This window comes from Lipotes vexillifer, unplaced genomic scaffold, assembly GCF_000442215.2.
Source record: "Lipotes vexillifer unplaced genomic scaffold, Lipotes_vexillifer_v1.1 scaffold977, whole genome shotgun sequence".
Classification (NCBI taxonomy): Eukaryota; Metazoa; Chordata; class Mammalia; order Artiodactyla; family Lipotidae; genus Lipotes; species Lipotes vexillifer.
This window is the reverse complement of record NW_006783088.1, coordinates 2619125-2639989: the sequence shown is the minus strand read 5'-3', so window position 1 is coordinate 2639989 and position 20865 is coordinate 2619125. Positions and strand designations below refer to the sequence as shown.

Genomic DNA, 20865 nt, shown 5'->3' with positions numbered 1-20865 from the left:
TCCAAAAAAAAAAAAAAAAAAAAAAAAAATGCACACTCCATAGGGGGAAAGAACATTTTTCATATCAGCATTCTTTTTTTTTTATTTTATTGAAGTATGGCTGATTTACAATGTTGTGTTAATTTCTACTGTATAGCAAAGTCAGCATTCTTTTTTACTGGAAAATGCCAGGAACAGTGTAGGTTTTTGATAAATGTCAGTAGAATGAATTCTTCTGCTTGCCATTCAACCTCCTCCTTTATCTGTCCTCTCTTACTTTGCCCAAATCCTTAATGTGATCAATTTTCTCCTCTTCAAGCTGCCTCCTAATCTACCTATAAATGCCCCCAAACCAAATACTATCAGGGACACTCCTGTAGTTCAACTCTGGGTCTATTGCTCATTGCAACAGAGGATGCATACCATGGGGAAGGGTGGGACATCCCTGGAAGAAAGTATTAGAAAGAAATAGGAGGGAATTCCCTGGCATTCCAGTGGTTGGGACTCCGTGGTCTCACTGCCAAGGGCCCGAATTCCGTGGTTGGGGAACTAGGATCACACATGCTGTGCGTTGCGGCCAGAAAAACAAAACAAAACAAAACAACCCAAAAAACGGAATAGGATTGGCTTGTGTTGGGTGGTCTGTATAACGGATCAGAGAAGTGGGGTTTTGCTCTGTATTGGAGGCTGTCAGGAAACGGGTGATTCTGTGATTGGCTATCAGTAAGAATGAAGCAAAGCTAAAGCTGTGATTAACAAAGAATCTGCAGTCATTCATATTAGCCAAAATAACGGGGATGTTTGGTCATTTCTGTGGTTTGGTTAATGTTCATACTTTTGCCTGTGTTCAAACATCAGTGATTATGTTTTTGTGTTGATCTACCGTGGTCACAGAATGGCCTTGTCTGTGCTGATGTTTTGCAAAATTATTTCTACAGAACACTAAGGCCTAGCTAATAATACCAGGCCAGCACCCAGATGCCAGGAGCTGCTTTTCTCTTTCTCATAACCCACACCCATTCCTAACTTTCATCAATCTGTTTCTCCTCTTAGGATGCTATTCTCCGTTCCTCAGCAAACTCTGCAAAACCCCATCTTCCCCATGAGGCTTTCCTAAATACTACTTTCTCCATTAGATTATCTTTTCTGAATGCATCTAAAAGTCTTGGTTGGCATACCACAGTTTAGTACTCAACTGTGTTCTAGCCTAAATTGTTTGACTTGTTTCACACAAGTCAAAAAAAAGCCAACGTATTTTTTTAAAATAAATTTATTTATTTGTTTTTATTTTTGGCTGTGTTGGGTCGTCCTGGCTGTGCGTGGGCTTTCTCTAGCTGCGGTGAGCGGGGGCTACTCTTTGTTGCAGTGCGCGGACTTATTGCAGTGGCTTCTCTTGTTGTGGAGCACGGACTCTAGGCGCGCCGGCTTCAGTAGTTGTGGCACGTGGGCTCAGTAGTTGTGGCTTGCAGGCTGTTGAGCGCAGGCTCATTAATTGTCGCGCACGGACTTAGTTGCTCCGCAGCATGTGGGATCCTCCCGGGCCAGGGCTCGAACCCGTGTCCCTTGCATTGGCAGACAGATTCTTAACCACTGCACCACCAGGGAAGCCCTCGCATGTATTTTTCTTCTTAGTAGATTGTAAACCTTATTTAGGGGCAGGGCCGTTTTTCATACTTCAGGATCCTCCAGAAATGAGCGCCTGCTGAGGTGAAACGAATGGCTGGTCTGAGTAAGGGGGAGAGGGCAGCTTGCTTCTGTATCACAGCTCTGAAAACACAGCTACAGGCCTCAGGGGAGAAACCATTAGCTTGCCCTTTCCCCTGCTGGCTGCCATTTCTAACACCCTGAGCTGATCTTCCCATCAAGAAAGCTTTTTCCAATTTTTCTTTTGGAGCAATCATTTCTTTCCAAGAGTTATTATTCTTTTTTTTTTGGCACTCTCTTCTGTCCCTACCTGTCTGAAAGCTCCTTGAATGCAGGATCTACCATTAATGCATTTTTGTCTCCTGTCACTCTCCCAAAGCACCTGGCACCTGACTTAGACGGTGGAAGGAAAGGACCAGCAGTTCCCGACCAACCCCATCTCCTGCCTGGCTCGACGCAGAAAGCGGGGTGCATCAGAACTGTCTCCTGTCGGGCGGGGTGGGACGCCTATGAGGCTCACTGCAATGGCCTTTGGCACAAGACCTCAGCCTGGGCAGTTAGCCGCACGCTCTCCGGCCCATCATCACTGCCCCGGGTTGCTCCTTAGGAGGACACTAAGCAGGTTTGGGGAAACTTTAATTAAAAGCTGCGAGTTTCAACCACTCTCTACAGAGACGCTGGGATTCGGCAAAGCTGGAGAAGTATAAGCAATCGGCATCGACCGCAAAGCCAGCAGGCCGAATCAGCTCGGTTTCCACCGCCGGGATGCGGTTTTCTTTCTACAAAGCCTACTCAAGCCAACTGTACGGATCAGCCAATCACAGCCCGAGAGGGCGTGGTCGCCAAGTAGAAGGTGGAGGAGGCGGAGCCGAAGCCTTGATTAGCATCCGGTCTGGGGCGGGGGGCGGGGTCCAGAGGCCTGGCAGCGCCGCGTCTGAAGAGGCTTCAAGTTGTGAGGCCGAGCACCAACGGCCATGTTTATTTCTGGCAGGTCAGCTGACTTGGACTAGCTCAGGGCCAACACGTAGGCGGTATCCCTTTTCTCTGGGGAGCGGATGAGGCCCTCCCCTCACACACTTCCCATCTCTCCGCGCGCGACCCCGCCTTGCCGGTGAGCCTGTTTGGCGGGAAGTTGGCTTAGTTGGCCTACCTGTGGCTCAGCGGGTTCTCTGGTCCCCGCCTTGTTTTTCCCCAGAAGCTTCTCAATATTTCGTCGGTCATCTCGGCATAAGGCATAGTACCCCTTCGCACGGAGGAGGCCATGGCTCCCAGGAAACGCCCAGAAACCCAGAAGACCCCCGAGGTGGTTGTGCGCCCCAAGAGCAAGAGGAACAGAAGCCCCTGGGAGCTGGAGCCCGAGGCCAAGAAGCTCTGTTTGAAGGGCCCCGGTACTGCCTGCGCCTGCTGCTTTAATTAATTCCGCCATTTGGGGTTCTCACACAGGAGGCTGGAGTGGGGGGTGGGTGCGCCTGGGTCCCTGAGGCTGTCCCAAATTATGAACGCCTCAGGCTGTGCATTTTGTCTGCAGGTCCTTTGACACTTTAGAGCTTGGGCTTAACCTCCCTCAGGTGACAGGAAGAGGCAGATGAGCTCCATTACAACAGACACAACGGACTTTTCAAATTCCTTGTTTGTACCAGAATTTTTACACACTGAGGACTGCTTAAGATAATCCTACTTTGCCTAGTGGTGTGTGTACTTAATTTCTCTAGTCACGATTGCTAGCTGTATGTCCTTGGTTTAACTGCGGAAACCCTCCCATTTCCCTCCTTCCTTCGAAAACTCATTCTTAGGGGTTTATTGGGGCTTGAACCTGGGGCTATAAGGAATGTAGGGAACTCAAAAGACAGGGGGTTGTTTATGAAGTGTTTTTTTTGTTCATGAGAAGAAAGAATTGGTTGTCAGGAGGCGGGATTCATAGAGATCAGGTCCTCAAATACATGTTGGTAATCCAGAGTTGCTTTATTCCTATTCTAGGTGGATCTACCTTTCCAAAAGTAGCCTAGCGAATTTAGCGCCACACCGGACCCTATGGATCCTGCTGGTTTTAAGAAGAGATTGGACTTAGGGCCAACCACTGGTCACCTCTACATTATTTTAATATAGGATTTAAAGAAACTGCTTTTCCCAAAAAGTCACTTCTATGCTGTCCTAAAATCTTTTTATTGTGCTTCATATATAACTTTTAAATTATCACCCAACCCTATCACTAGTTTTCCAGCCCAAACTGGGAAGAGTTCTGCAGTTCTCATGTGTTTCTTTGGCTCAGTTCTCAGGAACCCTGCAAGATCATAGTTTCACTTCAGAAGTACTATTTTGGGGAATATTTTTTGGAAGGGGCTGAATTCCTACTCACTGTTTATTTGTTGTGCTGGGTGAGACTGAGCAGAACGTGGAAAAACCTTAGGAGATGATAAGAGAGATTGTCTATGCCGAATGAAGCAACAAGGCTTTCTCTTTGGGATGTTTCAGCAGAAAAATCTTTGAGTGAGATTGGAGCGGAAAATATGTGTCTGTTCTGCTTGGCAGGTCCTAGCAGAAGATTTGACTCAGGCTGCCTTTGGGCGGGGTTGGCTAACCTGCGGGTCCCGCCACCATGCAGCATCGTCAGGGCCCTCCACCAGCATAAGCTGGGCACAGCTGCCTGGCCATCACTACAGCAGGTGAGGCGTTTCCTGGCTGAAGAGCTCAAGGGTTTGCATGGTGCCTTTTTTTTTTTTTTTTTTTTACTGCTGGATGGTCCAAAATTAGATGCTGGGTTGGTTCAGTGGGTCGTCGGAGTGGTCAGATCACCCCCATCTTGGTGACTACTGGGCACTCAGCCATGTAGAAGTCCTATGCTGTAGGGAGTCCCAGAAGGAATGCACCCTGCCTCCTTGCTTTCCATGATTAGATCATGTATATTGCAAATATTTTTATGCACAGAGTCAGGCAGTTATTTTTCCTTTAGTGGGAGGACCTGACCCCACTTATCTATGCGGGAGTCAGAGATTGGCAATTTACCCTTATGTTTTAATTCAACTTAATTTTTTTCTCTCTGTATCAGGGTCTCCAGCAGTCCTTTTTGAACTCTCTGGCTTCTTACCGGATATTCCAAAAGGCTGCCCCTTTTGACAGGAGGGCCACATCCCTGGCGTGGCACCCAACTCACCCCAGCACCCTGGCTGTGGGTTCCAAAGGGGGAGATATCTTGCTCTGGAACTTTGGCATAAAGGACAAACCCACCTTCATTAAAGGGGTGAGCAGTTCCCTGTGCCAGACAATAGTGCTGAAGCAGTGTTTGTTGAAGGGATGAAAAGGCATCCGGTAACAAGGAGATAATTGGGGTCAAAAATAACTGTGGGTGTTTTCAAACGAGTCAATGGTGATGATACTCAACTCTTTATTGAACACCTGCCCTTAAAATATTAGGAAGTATGAAATATTGATCACCCTCGTAAATCACCTAGAATCTAAGCCCTTTCTTACCTCCTTGACCTCATCTTGTACTACTGTCTTTCCTCATTTCCTATGCTTTAGCCATACTAGCTATTTCTATTCCTGAAACTGAGTCTTTGCACTTGCTGTTCCCTTTGACTGGAGTGCTCTTTCCCATGGTTTTCTCATGGCTGGCTCCCTCTTATCATTCAGGTCTCGGCTCAATATATTTCTTCAAAAAGGCTATTACTGACCACTCTGCCTAATCACTGATGACTCCCTATCTCATTATCCTGCTTCACTTTTCCCCCACAATGTTTATCAATATCTGAAATATTTTACTTATTTGTATGTCTTTACCCACTGGAAGGTAAGCTCCATGATGGCAGGGACCTTGTTTTTCTGATTTACCACTGTATCCCCAGTACCTAAAACAATGTTTGGCCTAGATAGCTGCTTTGTATTTGTTGAATGAATGAGGGGCTTGGAGTATAACTGGATAGGTGGGATGTCTACCGACAAGATAACTAACAATACAGCAGTACAGATGCTAAATGCTACATACAGAACATGAGAGAAGGAAGAACCTCTTGTGAATTAGAGTAAATAGAGGTTTCATAAATGAGTGAGGAGTGAGGAAGAACAATATTTAGATAAATGGAGAGAAAAGGAGGAAAGGCAGAGTGTGTTTGGGGCAAGGTTTGGCATAGAGCTTTTTAGGGATGCTCTTAATTGTGCTAGTGTTTGTCATCAGTCGCTGAGGGGTGAGGTTATTGGCCCCTCCACCAAAGACAAGACCGTTAGCTTGCCCAGCTGAGGACTGACATTGGAGGGCTATACTGTGAAAGGTGATGCTCTGGGTTTAGAGCAGGAGCCACAAATTGACATGCGTAAAGAAGCCAGACAGATAAAAGAATGATGTAGGATGGTGGTTAGTGGTAAATTGGAGATGGTTGACAGGTGAGAATCTAGGTCCTGAGGTATCAGATCTGATTTTTTCAAATGAAGACTGAAATGTTCTGACTTTAAAAAATTGTAATGAAACACATATAAAATTTACCATCTTAACCGTTTTTAAGTGTACAGCTCAGTGGCTTTAAGTACATTTACATTCTTGTGTAACCAGTCTCCAGAACTTTTTCATCTTGCAAAACTGAAACTCTGTAGCCATTAAACACTAATTCCCCATTCCTCCTTCCCTCCAAACCCTGGCAACCATATTCTGCTTTCTGTCTCTGTGATTTTGACTAAGTATCTCATACAAGTGGAATCAGACAGTATTTGTCCTTTTGTGATAGGCTTATTTCACTTAGCACAGTGTCCTCAAGTTTTATCCATGTTGCAGCACGTGTCAGAATTTTCTTCCCTTTTAAGGCTGAATAATATTCCACTGTATGTATGTACCACATTTTGTTTATCCATTCATCTGTTGTTGGACATTTGGGTTGCTTCCACCTTTTGGCTTTTGTGAATAATGCTGCTGTGAATGCAGTTGTACAGATATCTCTTCGAGCCCCAGCTTCCAGTTCTTTTGGTTATATACCCATAGTGGAATTGCTGGATCACATTGTGACTCTATTTTTCATTTTTTGAGGAACCACCATACTGTTTTCCATAGAGGCTGTACCATTTTACATTCCCGCCAACAGTACTCAGGGGTTTCAATTTAAAATATCCTGGTTTTTAATGTTGGGAACTAAGTGAAATTGAACATGCTCTGTAGCTAAACAAAACACATTTGTAAACTGGATTCTGCATTAGCTCACTTTTTCTACCTCAGGTTTAGAGGCCAAAGGTAAACCCAGGATGAGTTCTTTTAAGTGGAGGGTTTGGAGAGCAGCTCATCAGAAAAGGCCAGGTTAGGCAGGCTTGAAGATTAGGATTCAAGGTATGAGATCAGTGTTCAAGAAAATAAGTGCCTGAAGCCCAAAGAAAGGCAGCCAGGGGATTACTTGGTGGTCTGTCTACCCAGCTGGTGAGACAGGTGACCCCCAGGAGGGGTAGCTTTAAGTTGAAGTCAGAACCCAGAGCTCAGGCAGGAGGAGATTGGTTTTTTTCCTAGGCATCCAGGACATGGGAATAGAGAACTTTAAGAAACAGCCTAAGAGTGTCCTAGGGGAAGAGTTTCCGGACAAAAAGGGGAATGATAACTGCTTTGAACTTGTGTCAGGCTGAAGCTGCTTTTGGTTTATATCACCCTTTATTATGATGTGCATTTAAGTGAAGTTTCCTTACACACTGTTGTGGAGATTGGTCTGGGCATTTGAACTCTGTGACTAGTAGGGAACTAGGTTGTAGCAGGAGAAGGGTAGGTGGTCTGGAGAACTGTCTGTTTTTACTCCCAGGAACTGACAGCAGAAAGTTGATTTGAGACCAGTGACTGAGGGAGCAGCAGTGCTTCATTTTGTCATTTCTTTTTTTTCTTTCTTTTTTTTTTGCGGTACGTGGGCCTCTCACTGTTGTGGCCTCTCCCGTTGCGGAGCACAGGCTCCGGATGCACAGGCTCAGCGGCCATGGCTCACGGGCCCAGCCTCTCCGCAGCATGTGGGATCTTCCTGGACCGGGGCACGAACCCGTGTCCCCTGCATCGGCAGGCGGACTCTCAACCACTGCGCCACCAGGGAAGCCCTTGTCATTTCTTTAGTTATCTGACCTTGGCTCTGATCTTAATCTTTCAGGCCCTTGGCGAGGGGACATGTATTACATTTTCAAAATGAAGATTATTTTATTCTCATTGTAAAAATGACCTGTGCTCATTATAAGAAATTCAGGCAATAAAGAAAAAAGTATAAAGAATAAAGTAACTATTACCTGAAATCCCCATTTGAGGCATCTTTATGTGCATGTATATACTGTTATACACACCCGTTCTTCTACTTATATTTTTATGTAAATATTCTATCCTAGAAACTGTTGTATTTTACTTATTAGATCATATCCTAGTTTAGTCATCTTGTACCAGATGACGACCACTTAAAAATGTCTTATTTCCTGGACTTCCCTGGCGGTCCAGTGGTTAAGACTCCATGCTTCCACTGCAGGAGGCGCGGGATCGATCCCTGGTTGGGGAACTAAGATTCCCACATGCTACTGGGCATGGCCAAAAATAAATAAATAAAATTTATAAATATATATCTTATTTCCTTTTTTTGGTAATGCCTTTGGTTTTGGTATCAGGGTAATGTAGACCTCATGTAAAGAGTTGAGAAGTATTCCCTCCACTTGAATTTTCTGGAATAATTTGTATAGAATTGGTACTATTCCTTTCTTAAATTTTTTAATAGCATTCACTAGTGAAGCCATCTGGGCCTGGAGTTTTCTTTGTTGGAGAGTTTCTAACTATATATTCAATTTCTTAATAGATACAGGGCAATTTAGGTTATCTATTTCTTCTTGAAGGAGCTTGGTAGTTTCTTTCAAGTAATTTGTCCACTTTATCTAAATTTTTGAATTTAGTGGTATAAAGTTGATCATAGTATTCCCTTATTATCCTTTTAATATCCATAGGATCTGTAGTAATGTCCTCCCTCATATTTCTTTCTTTTTTTTTTTTTTTTGCGGTACACGGAGCTCTCACCGCTGTGGCCCTCTCCCGTTGCGGAGCACAGGCTCTGGACGCGTAGGCTCAGTGGCCATGGCTCACGGGCCCAGCCGCTCCGCAGCACGTGGGATCCTCCCGGACCAGGGCATGAACCCGCGTCCCCTGCATTGGCAGGCGGACCCCCAACCACTGCGCCACCAGGGAAGCCCCCTCATATTTCTTGATATTAGTAATTTGTGTCTTCTCTTTTTTTTTGCCCTAATCAGTCTTGTTAGAGGATTATCAATTTTGTTGATATTTTCAAAGAACCAGCTTTTAGTTTTCATTGATTTTTTTTCCTCTGTTGTTTTTCTGTTTTCTTTTTTGTTGATTTTTGTTGTATTATTTTCTTTCCTATGCTTACTTTGGGTATAATTTGCTTTTCTTTTTTTGGTTTCTTAAGATAGAAACTTGAATTCTTTATATGAGACCTTTCTTTTCTAATATAACCATTTAATGCTATGCATTTCCCTCTATTTCTTTAACTGCATCTCACAGATTTTGTTGTGTTTTTGTTTCTATTCAGTTCAAATTATTTTCCAAATTTTTTTTTTTTTTTTTTTTCCGGTACGCAGGCCTCTCACTGTTGTGGCCTCTCCTGCTGCGGAGCACAGGCTCCAGATGCGCAGGCCCAGCAGCCATGGCTCACGGGCCCAGCCGCTTCGCGGCACGTGGGATCCTCCCAGACCGGAGCACGAACCCGTGTCCCCTGCATCGGCAGGTGGACTCTCAACCACTGTGCCACCAGGGAAGCCCCCCAAATTCTTTATGATTTCTTCTTTGACCTATGGGTTATTCTGAAGTATTTTGTTTAATTTCCAAATATTTGGGCATTGTTGAGATATCTTCCTGTTATTGATTTCTAGTTCAATTCTGTTATGAACAAAGGACACTTTACGTGATTTCCAGTCATTTTACATTTTTTATTTGTATTTTGGCTGAGCATACGGACTATCTTAGTGAATTTTCCATATGCATTTGGAAAAAAATGTGTATTCTGCTGTTTTGGGGTGAATTTTTTTTTTTTTTTCCTGTGGCTGCACTGCGCAGCATGTGGGATCTTAGTTCCCCGACCATGGATAGAACCCATGCCGCCTGTAGTGGAAGGATGGAGTCTTAATCACTGGACTGCCAGGGAAGTCCCTGTTTTGGGGTGGATTATTCTCTAAATGTCAGTTAGGTTAAGTTAGTTGATAGTGTTGTTTAAATATTTTGTATCTTTTTTTTTTTAATGTTCTGTATCCTTATTGATTTTATGTCTCATAAAAGAGGAATATTGGAATCTTCAACTATAAAATTGTGGTTCTGTCTATTTTCCTTTAGTGTTTGCTTCAAGCATTTGGAAACTCTGTTATTAGGTGCTTACACATTTAAAATTATGTCATTTTGATGAATTGACAACTTTGTCATTGTGTGATGTCTCCCTTTACCCCGGTAATATTTCTTGTTTTGAAATCTTTGTTTGATATTAATGTAGCCACTGCAGCTTTTTTATCATTAGTATTTGCATTGTATATCTTTTTTTTCATCCTTTTATTCTTAATGTATTTGTGTATTTGTATATAAATGAGTTTCCTGTAGATAGCATGTAAAAAAAAATCCAATCTGGGAATTCCATGGCAGTCCAGTGGTTAGGACTCCTAAAACTAATACAGTGTTATGTGTCAATATCTCAGTAATTTTTTTTAAAATTTCATTTAAAATAAAGTTAACCCGTGGGAAATTCCCTGGTGGTCCAGTGGTTAAGACTTGGTGCTTTTTGTTATAAAGCAGAAGCTAACACACCATTGTAAAGCAATTATACTCCAATAAAGATGTTAAAAAAAAAAAAAGACTTGGTGCTTTCACTGCTGAGGGCCTGGGTTCAATCCGTGGTTGGGGAACTAAGATCCCACAAGCCACGTGGTGGCATAGCCAAAAAAAAAAAATCCAATCTGACAATCTCTACCTTTTTTTTTTTTTTTTTTTTTGTGGTACGCAGGCGTCTCACTGCTGTGGCCTCTCCTGTTGCGGAGCACAGGCTCCAGACACGCAGGCTCAGCGGCCATGGCTCACGGGCCTAGCCACTCTGTGGCATGTGGAATCTTCCCAGACCGGGGCCCGAACCCATGTCCCCTGCATCGGCAGGCAGACTCTCAACCACTGTGCCACCAGGGAAGCCCCAAATCTCTACCTTTTAATTGGAGCATTTGACCATTTACATTTAATATGATTATAAATATGATTGGGTTTAAGTCTGTTATCTTGTATTTCTATTTGTCCCATTGCTTTGCTCCATTTTTCTTTTTTTCTTGTCTTCTTTTTGGTTGAGTACTTTTTATGATTCCATTTTATCTCCACTGTTGGATTATTAGTTACACTTCTTTTCCTTTCTCTTTTCTCTCTTTTCATAGTTGTTCTTGGGTTTATAATGTACATCTCTTTTTTTTTGACCACACAGCTTGTGGGATCTTAGTTCCCTGACTAGGGATTGAACCTGGGCCCTTGGCAGTGAAAGTGAGGAGTCCTAACCACTGGACCACCAGGGAATTCCCCACAATGTACATCTTTAATGTAAGAAAGAAACTTCAAATAATGTTATACCACTTCACATGTATTGTAAGACTCCTGAAACTATGTATTTACTCCTGTTTTCTCCCTTCTGTCATTGTCCTACATTTTACTTCTACATATGTTATAAACCCTACATTTTTATTTTTGCTTTACACAATTATCTTCTTGTTTCTGTTTTTTGTTAAATCTTTATTGAGATATAGCTAATATATGATAAACTGCACATGTTTAAAGTGTATGATTTGATGAGTTTTGACATACGTATACAACCATGAAACCATCACTGCAGTTAAAATAATGAACATATCCATCACCCCTGAAGTTTCCTCACACACCTTGGAAATCCATCCCTTTCTTCCCTCTGTCCTGACACCTGAAAACCATTGATCCACTTTCTATCCCTATTGATAAATTTGCATTTTCAAGGCTTTTATATAAATGGCACCATACAATATATACTCTTTTTTTTTTGGCTTCTTTCTTGCAGTATAAATATTTGAGATTCATCTACATTTTTGCATGTATCAGTAGTATTTTTTTTTCTTTCTGAGTAGTTTTCCAGTGTATTGATATACCACAGTTTATTTATCCATTCACCTGTCGAAGGGCATTTGGACTTTTTCCAGTTTTTGACTGTTGCAAATAAAGCTGCTATGGACATGCATGTACAAGTCTTTGTGTGGATATATGTTTTCATTTTTCTCGAGTAAATACCTAGTTGTGGAATAGCTGGATTGCAGGGCAGGTATCTTTTAAAGATATTTTTTATTTATTTTTATTTATTTTAATATTTATTTATTTATTTGGCTGTACTGGGTTTTAGTTGTGGCACATGGGATCTTTGTTGCGGTATGTGGGATCTTTAGTTGCGGCAAGTGAACTCTTAGTTGCAGCATGTGATCTAGTTCCCTGACCAGGGATCAAACCCAGGCCACCTGCATTGGGAGCGTGGAGTCTTAGCCACTGGACCACCAGGGAAGTCCCTAAAGATATTTTTTAAATTTTTTTTAATATTTATTATTATTATTTTATTTTTTTTGGCTGCGTCAGGACTTAATTGGGGCATGCGGGATCTTTGTTGAGGCACACAAGATCTTTCATTGCAGTGCGGGCTCTGTCGTGGCATGTTGGCTTCTCTCTAGTTGTGGCGCTCAGGCTCCAGAGCACATGGGCTCTTTAGTTTTCAGCAGGCGGGCTCTCTCGTTGAGGCACACGAGCTCTGTAGTTGCAGTGCATGGGCTTAGTTGCCCCATGGCATGTGGGATCTTAGTTCCCCAACCAGGGATCGAACCTGTGTCCCCTGCATTGGAAGGTGGATGCTTTACCACTGGACCCAGGGAAGTCCCGAGATATATTTTAAATGAGAAAAAAACTTTAATATTTACCCACATATTTGCCATCTCCAGGGCCTTTCATTCCTTTGTATGATCCAGACTTCCTTTTGGTAACATTTTCCATTTTCTTTCTGCTTGAAGAGATTCCTTTAACATTTCCTGTAATGTAGGTTGGTTGGTGATGCTTTTTTTCCTTTTGTTTGTCTGAGAACGTCTTTATTTTGCCCCCGCCTCCATTTTTTTTTGTTTGTTTGTTTGTTTGTTTGTTTTTTTACGGTACGCAGGCCTCTCACTGTTGTGGCCTCTCCCATTGTGGAGCACAGGCCCCGGACACGCATGGCTCAGCGGCCATGGCTCACGGGCCTAGCCACTCCGCAGCATATGGGATCTTCCCGGACCGGGGCACGAACCAGTGTCCCCTGCATCAGCAGGCGGACTCTCGACCACTGCGCCACCAGGGAAGCCCCGTTTTTTTTTTTGAAGGTATTTTTGCTGGGTATAGAATTCTAGGTTCATAGGACTTTTTTTTTCTTTTAGTACTTTAAAGATAACTTCTGATGCAAAGTTTGCTCTCATTCTTATGTTCCTGTTCATGTGATTTTAATTTTTTTCTTTTGGCTGCTTTAAAAATGGTCCCTTTGTCATCTAAAGTAATATTCACAGGTTCCAGGGATCAGGGCATGGACATCTTGGGGGACCATTATTCAACCTACTCCAGTTAGCATGGGTCTAAGGCAGCCTATAGTTTAGATGTGAGTTGACCTCACCCTGAGGCAGTACCCTTCTGAGGACTCTACTTAAGGTTCTGTATATTAAGAATTTTTTCATTCTGGATGGTGAGAATACAGACTGTTCTAAGGATTTCTCCTTCTATTCACTTCTGGTGGTTTTACCTCAGCCTTATGTAGTTTCCTTATACATATTTACCCAACAGTATCTACTCCAAGGCCTGAGGGGACCCCTCTGAAAATCTCCAGAATGCTCTCTCTGTATATCTCCCCCTCCAGCATTTTCCCCCACAGATTCTTGCCCTGTTGGCTTTCCTAACTTGTCACCTCAGCTTAATGAGACTATTAGGCTGTTTGGGTCCTCCCTCCCTGTGCTGCAGCCTGGATACTCTTTCCAAGCAGTAAGCTGGGACAATTGCAGGGCTACCTCATTTCTTTCCCTCTTGCCTTGTGCTGCCTGTTGCCCAATGTCTGAAAACTCATTTCATGTATTTTTTCATTTTTTTTAGTTGTGTAAGGCAGGAGGATATATCTGGTTTCTGACACTCCATCATAGCTGGAAGTAGAAATTCATACTTAACTAATTTTAATAGTTTCTCTGAGGATTTAAATTTTTTGTCATCTACAAATAAATGAGAGTTTGAATTCTTACTTTACCATTTTTTCACTTCTTTTTTTGCCTTATTCCATTGGCTAAGACCTCTACTACTTTGTTGAATGTTGGCTATAACAGACATCCTTGTCTTATTCTTTTTTTTTTTTTTTTTGCGGTACCTGGGCCTCTTACCGTTGTGGCCTCTCCCGCTGTGGAGCAGAGGCTCCGGATGCACAGGCTCAGCGGCCATGGCTCACAGGCCCAGCTGCTCCGCGGCATGTGGGATCCTCCTGGACCAGGGCACGAACCTGTGTCCTCTCATCAGCAGGCAGACTCTCAACCACTGTGCCACCAGGGAAGCCCCTTGTCTTATTCTTGATTATAGAAGGCTTTTATTTTTTGTCATTAAATAAGGTTTCTGCTACTTTTTATTGTGATAAGATATACATAACATGAAAATTACCATTTTAACCATTTTAAAGCGTACAACTCAGTGGTACTAAGTACATTTACATTGTTGTGCAACCATCATCACTATCCATCTCCAGAACTTTTTCATCCCCAAATAAAACTCTGTACCCATTAAGCAATGACTCTCTGTTACCCCGCCCCTCAGCCCTACTAATCTGTTTTCTGTCTCTGAATTTGATTATTCTAGGTACTGCATATAAACAGAATCATACAATAAATATTTGTCCTTTGGAGTCTGACTCCTTTCACTTAGCATAATGTTTTCAGGGTTCATCCATGTTATAGCATGTATCAGCCCTTTATTCCTTTTTGTAGTTGAATAATATTCAATTGTATGAATACACCAAATTTTGTTTCGTCATTCATCTGTTGATGGACATTTGGATTGTTTCTGCCTTTTGCTGTTATGATTCAGCTGCCATGAATGTTCATGTACAAGTTTTTGTTAGAACTGTTTTCAGTTCTTTTGTGTATATACCTAAGAGCTTGTTTGTTTTTTTTTTTTTTTTTTTAGGTACGCGGGCCTCTCACTGCTGTGGCCTCTCCCGTTGCGGAGCACAGGCTCCGGACGCGCAGGCCCAGCGGCCATGGCTCACGGGCCCAGCCGCTCCGCGGCACGTGGGATCCTCCCGGACCAGGGCACGAACCCGTGTCCCCTGCACCGGCAGGCGGACTCCCAACCACTGCGCCACCAGGGAAGCCCCAAGCTTGTTTGTTTTTAAAACTTGTTTTTAAATACCTTTTATCAGATTGAGTAAGTTCCTCTTTTATTCATAGTTTGCCAGAAGCTCTTATCGTGAATGATAATTGAATTTCATCAAATACTTTTTTGTCTTTTGAGGTCAGCAATGATTTTCTTCCTCTATTATATTAATGTAAACTACACTGTTTTTTGTTTGTTTTGGTTTATTAGTTATAGTTGATTTTTTCATTTAAATGTTATTTTTTTCACTCTTTTACCTTTACAGTAATATTTCTAGTAAGTGATACTGCTTCTTTTAAAAACTGTGGGAAAAGCACATAACATAAAATGTATCATCTGAACCATTTTTAAGTGCACTAACACTATATTCACATTGTTTTGCAACAGAGTTCTAGAACTTTTTCATCTTGTAAAACTGAAACTGTGCCCACTGAATAACAACTCACCATTTCCCCTTCCCTCCAGCCTTTGGCAACCACAGTTCTACTTTCTGCTTCTATGAGCTTGAACTACTTTAGATACCACTAAGTTTTGGTGGTTTTACGGTTTTACTGTGGCTATGTCAGAGAATATTCTTGTAGGAAGTACACAATAAAGTATTTGAGTGTGATGGGACATCATGTTGGCAATTTATTATCAAATGGTTCCGGAAAAACAGTTCTTTGCGCTATTCTTGCAACTCTTCTATGAGTTTGAGATAGTTTGAAAATAAAGTTTTAAATAAAAAAGATTGGGCTTCCCTGGTGGCGCAGTGGTTGAGAGTCTGCCTGCCAATGCAGGGGACGCGGGTTCGTGCCCCGCTCCGGGAAGATCCCATATGCCGCGGAGCGGCTAGGCCCGTGAGTCATGGCCGCTGAGCCTGTGCGTCTGGAGCCTGTGCCTCGCAACGGGAGAGGCCACAGCAGTGAGAGGCCCACATACCGCAAAAAAATAAATTAATTAAATAAATTTTAAAAAAAAAAGATTGTTTCTTCCTTAAATATTTAGTACATTCACCACTGAAGCCATTAGGATCTGGAATTTACTTTGCAAGAACGTTTTTAGTTGTGACTCAGTTTCTTTAATAGATACCAGAGTATTCAGATTTTTCTTTTTCATCTTCTTTCAGTCTGGCAAGTTTGTACTTTTCTAGGAATTTGACTATTAACTCTAAGTTTTCAAATTTATTGGCAAAAGATTGTTTATGATGTCCTCTTGTTTTTTAAAATGTCTAAGATTTATATTGATAATCTTTTCCATTCATTAAATTGGTTATTTGTGCCTTCTTGTTTGTTTGGTCATTCTCACCAGGGATTTATCAATTTAATTAGTCTTTTCATGGAACCAACTTTTGGCTTTGTTGATTCTTTCCACAGTGTATTTGTTTTATGTCATTAATTTCTGTTCTTTTTTTTTTCTTTTACTTTCTTTGGTTTTAGCTTCTTGTTTGCTTTACAGCTCCTTGAGATGGGTGTTTGAGTCATTGATTTTTAGCTTTTTAAACTATCATTATGAATATGCTCCTATGAATATCTGCATACAGGTTTTTACATCAGCATATTCATTTCTGTTGAGTATATATCTCTTGGGTGTATATATCTCCTGGGTCATATGGTAACTCTTTGTTTAATTTTTTGAGGAACTGCCTGTTTGCCAAAGCAACTGCTCCATTTCACTTTCCCACCAGCAATGTAGGAGGGCTTCAGTTCCTCCACATCCTCACCAACACTTAACTGACAAAAATTGTACATATTTAAGGTGTACCACATGATGTTTTAATACATGTATGTACTGTGAAATGATTACACCATCAAGCTAATTAACATCCATCACCTTACATAGTTTTTTGTGTGTGTGCATGCGCGCATGCGTGCTGAGAACACTTATCTACTCAGAAAATTTCAAGTATACAGTACAGTATATTAACTATAGTCACCATGCTGTACATTAGATCTCAAGAATAACTGAAACTTTGTACCCTTTGACAAACATCTCCCCATTCCCCTCCCCCCACCCCAGCCCCTGGCAACCACTACTCTACTCTCTGCCTTTGTGAGTTTGACTTTTTTAGATTGCATATGTAAGTGAGATCATTCAGTCTTTGTTTTTCTGTGTCTGACGTCCTCCATGTTCATCCATGTTGTTGCAAATGGCAGGATTTCCTTTTTTTTAAGGCTGAATAATATTCCATTATACACACACACATACCACATTTTCTTTATCCATTCATTCATCAGCAGACACTTAAGTTGTTTCTGTATCTTGGCAATTGTGAATAATGCTGCAGTGAACACAGGAGGACAGAACTCTTTGAGAAACTGATTTCATTTCCTTTTGATATACACCCAGAAATGGAATTACTGGATCATATGATAGTTCTATTTTAAGTTTTTTGAGGAACCTCCATACTATTTTCAATAATGCCTCTACCAATTTACATTCCCATCAACAGTATTCAAGAGTTCCCTCTTCTCCACATCTTGGCCAGCACTTATCGCTTGTCTTTTTGATAATAGTCATTCTAACAGGTGTGAGGTGATATCTCATTGTAGTTTTGCATTTCTCTGATGATTAGTGATGTTGAGCACCTTTTCATATACCTGTTGGCCATCTGTATATATTCTTTGGGAAAATGTATGTTCAAATCCTTTGCCCATTTTTAATCAGATTGTTTTCTTGCTATTGACTTGTCCGAGTTCCTTATATATTGTTAATATTAACCCCTGATCAGATATATAGTTTGCAGTATTTTCTCCCATTCCATAGGCTGTCTTACAACACTTGTAATTGTCTTTTTGATTATAGCCATCCTAGTGGATGTGAAATAGTATTTCATTGTGGTTTTGATTTGCAATTCCCTAATGACTAATGATGTTGAGCATCTTTTCATGTGCCACTGACTATTTGTATATCTTCTTTGGAGAAATGTCTGTTGAAATCCTTTGTCCATTTTTTTTTTTTTTTTGGCTGCACTGTGCAGCTTGCTAGATCTTAGTTCCCCAACCAGGGATTGAACCCTGGGCCACGGGAGTGAAAGCGCTAAGTCCTAACCACTGGACCGTGAGGGAATTCCCTTTGTCCATTTTTAAATTAGGTCTATTTTTTAAATGTATACTAATTACAATGATTTTAAAGCCTGTGTCTAATAGCACCAATACCTGGATCTCCTGTGAGTGTCTTTCAACTGTTGTTTTTTCTCTTAGTTATTGGTTATTTGATATTCTGGATAATTTTAGATTTGATGCCAAATATTGCATATAAAAACTTGTAGAGATACAATTTGAAGTTTTGAGTGCTGTTATTTTCCTCCAGAAAGAATTTTTTTCCTCAGGCAGGTCAGGTGGAATCAGATCATCTTAATCTAATCAGCGATTGAAATGATTTGAATCTGTACTTCAGTCTTTGTGAGGGATGGTCTGTTTCCAGTTTGCTCTTATTTTTAGGGTTTCGGGGATCCTAACTAAAAGCTGGGTTTTTTCCAAGACCTCTCCTCCTTGACAGGTCTGAACTCCAGTTTTTGCCCCTCTTGAGACTGACAGAACCTCTCTTCAGCTTCTCAGCCACCACTTTCTTATCTGCATATGCCTCAAGAGGAAAAGCAGCATCGAAATGTCAGGCGTACCTCTCTGCTTCTCTTCTCTCTAGGAGGCTGGACTTCAAGTCCTTGTTGCCTTGATAGCTCTTGGTTGACTTCAGAAACTTTCCTTTGAAAACATGTATTTTATCTGTCTTTTCTAGTTTTTCTTGACAGAAGGTTGGCCTGACACCAGCTAAGCCACCATCACTGGAATTGGAAGTCTCAAACATATCTTTTTCATATTTTGTCCAGGTTTGGTTAGTCCTTCTCAGTGCAAGAGTTGGTCATAACCATTTAGCCCACCCTTGCTAGAACACTCATGCGTTTTACCTTAAACTGTTTACATGTGTTTATTACTAACGCTTTGACATAGGGCCAGTCCTTTTCTTGGAGTAAGTGTCCACTGATAGGGTTCACCTGGTCTGATATAAACCATATCCATAATGCCTTTTTTATAGGGTCTAGTTTCCATTCCCCATAAGTGGAGACATAATTTAAAATTAGTTGTGGAGCAATCTGATTGCAGATTCTTTTTAAATTTTTATTACTGTTTCCCACCCTAATTGTTTATAAGTATCTCACCCATGCTTAATTCAACAACTATTATTTTTAGCAAATATCATTTTTATCTAGTTTTCCCAAAGTGTTCATATGGATTTCATAGAAATAACAATAGTCTTTCTTTTTGCACATATTTCATCAGTTTAATTAAATTACATATTTGATGAAATGTTTTAAGTGTTTAAAGTTTAAATGTTTAATGAATCTCATCATGTAAATTAAATTACATGATTACAATACAAACTACAACTGGCATACATAGGTTTAAGAACAAATACAACTAACCCTTTGTAAGCATAGAACTCAGCTAGTGGGAGCAGATTATCATATAGCAGCAAGGGTTTGGTGAACCATGGGCATCAGAATGTTTTAGAGAGGGAATGGAAAGTACCAGTTAGTATGCTGATTGAGTTCAGTGGATGTTGTGTAAGAGGCCTTGTAGAACTAAGGCTGGGATAGTAACAGCATACCGGAGAAGTGGAGGAGGAGCCTTGAGGATGTAAAGTTCTTAAAACAGTGCTTGATATATAATAAACACTTAATAAGGTTATGCTACTGATGTCATGATTATTTGCATCATCATTGTCTGAGATGTCTGGAAAAAACAGGAAGGAGCTCAGATCTGACATCAGGCCTCCTAACCCAGCCACTGTTCCAAGCTGAAGCTCTTCTGAAAAGAGCAGTTACATGATAAACAGATTATGGTACATTCACACAATGGGATACTCAGCAATAAAATGGGATGAACTATAGATACAGACAGCAAGTTGGATGAAACTCAGGGGCATTACACTGAGTGAAATGAAAGAAGCCAGTCTCAAAAGGCTGCATACCGTATAATTCATTTATATGACAGTCTGTCAAAGGCAAAACTATTGTATAGTGATGGAGAACGGATCAGTGGTTGCCAGGGGATAGGAGTCGGGGGGAGGATGGGACTACAATGGGAGAGCACAAGGGATTTTTGGGGAAGTGACACAACTGTCCTGCACCCTAATTTTGGTGGTGGTTATTCAAATCTATATGTGTGTTAAAATTCATAGAACTGTATACCAAAAACAACAAATTTACTGTATGTTAATTAAAAAGTATAAAATTACAACTAAAACCTTAAGAAACAGTACTGTGGAGAGCATCCTACTGTCTAGGTATCTAAGCTGGCCTGGCCCCAAGTGCAGTCTGGCTGGCTCTTGTGTCTGAGCGGAGTATGTGCACCCAGGCCTGGTCCTCTTCCTGGGCCGTTGTCACTCACTGGCTTTTTTCTTCCTTGTGTTAGATTGGAGCTGGAGGGAGCATCACTGGGCTGAAGTTTAACCCTCTCAATACCAACCAGTTTTTCACCTCCTCAATGGAGGGAACAACTAGGCTGCAAGACTTTAAAGGCAACACTCTCCGAGTTTTTGCCAGCTCAGGCACCTGCAAGTGAGTAGTTTAACTCAGAGGGGAAAGGGCTTCTAGGCTCTCAGTGTAGTTCTGGCGAGAGCATCCAGGTCCCATTTCTTTCACCCAAACCTGGCACGGGGAAGAAAGGAAAGGTGTTAGCTCCTTTCCACGCTTCCCTCTCTTTCTCAGACTTTTTCTTTAGCTGCTCTTACTCTGGGCCAGGTGGGTTACTGCTTCAGGGAGTGGTTCTGGAGCTTCAGCTCTTCTGTCAGTCATTCATGTATTAGACTAGACCTTGATTCTCACTGGACAAGTCAACATGGCATTTGCCTAGAAAGCCACTTAAAGCCTGGAGCAGGAA

At 41.6% G+C, this 20865-nt stretch overlaps 1 protein-coding gene across 3 annotated transcripts in view; it reads left to right on the top strand.

The window, feature by feature from the left end:
* Positions 1–2738: 2738 nt before the first annotated feature.
* Positions 2739–20865, top strand: part of DDB2 (damage specific DNA binding protein 2) — a 22949-nt gene continuing 4822 nt past the window's right edge. Inside the window, exons 1-4 of one of the 3 annotated variants that reach the window (XM_007455755.1) lie at positions 2739–3011; positions 4153–4286; positions 4670–4861; positions 20398–20543. In XM_007455755.1, the coding sequence (XP_007455817.1) occupies positions 2885–3011; positions 4153–4286; positions 4670–4861; positions 20398–20543 (599 nt within the window). In that variant the 5' untranslated portion in view covers positions 2739–2884. The remainder of the gene's footprint in view (positions 3012–4152; positions 4287–4669; positions 4862–20397; positions 20544–20865) is intronic. The other 2 variants (XM_007455754.1, XM_007455756.1) reach the window with 2 other exon arrangements.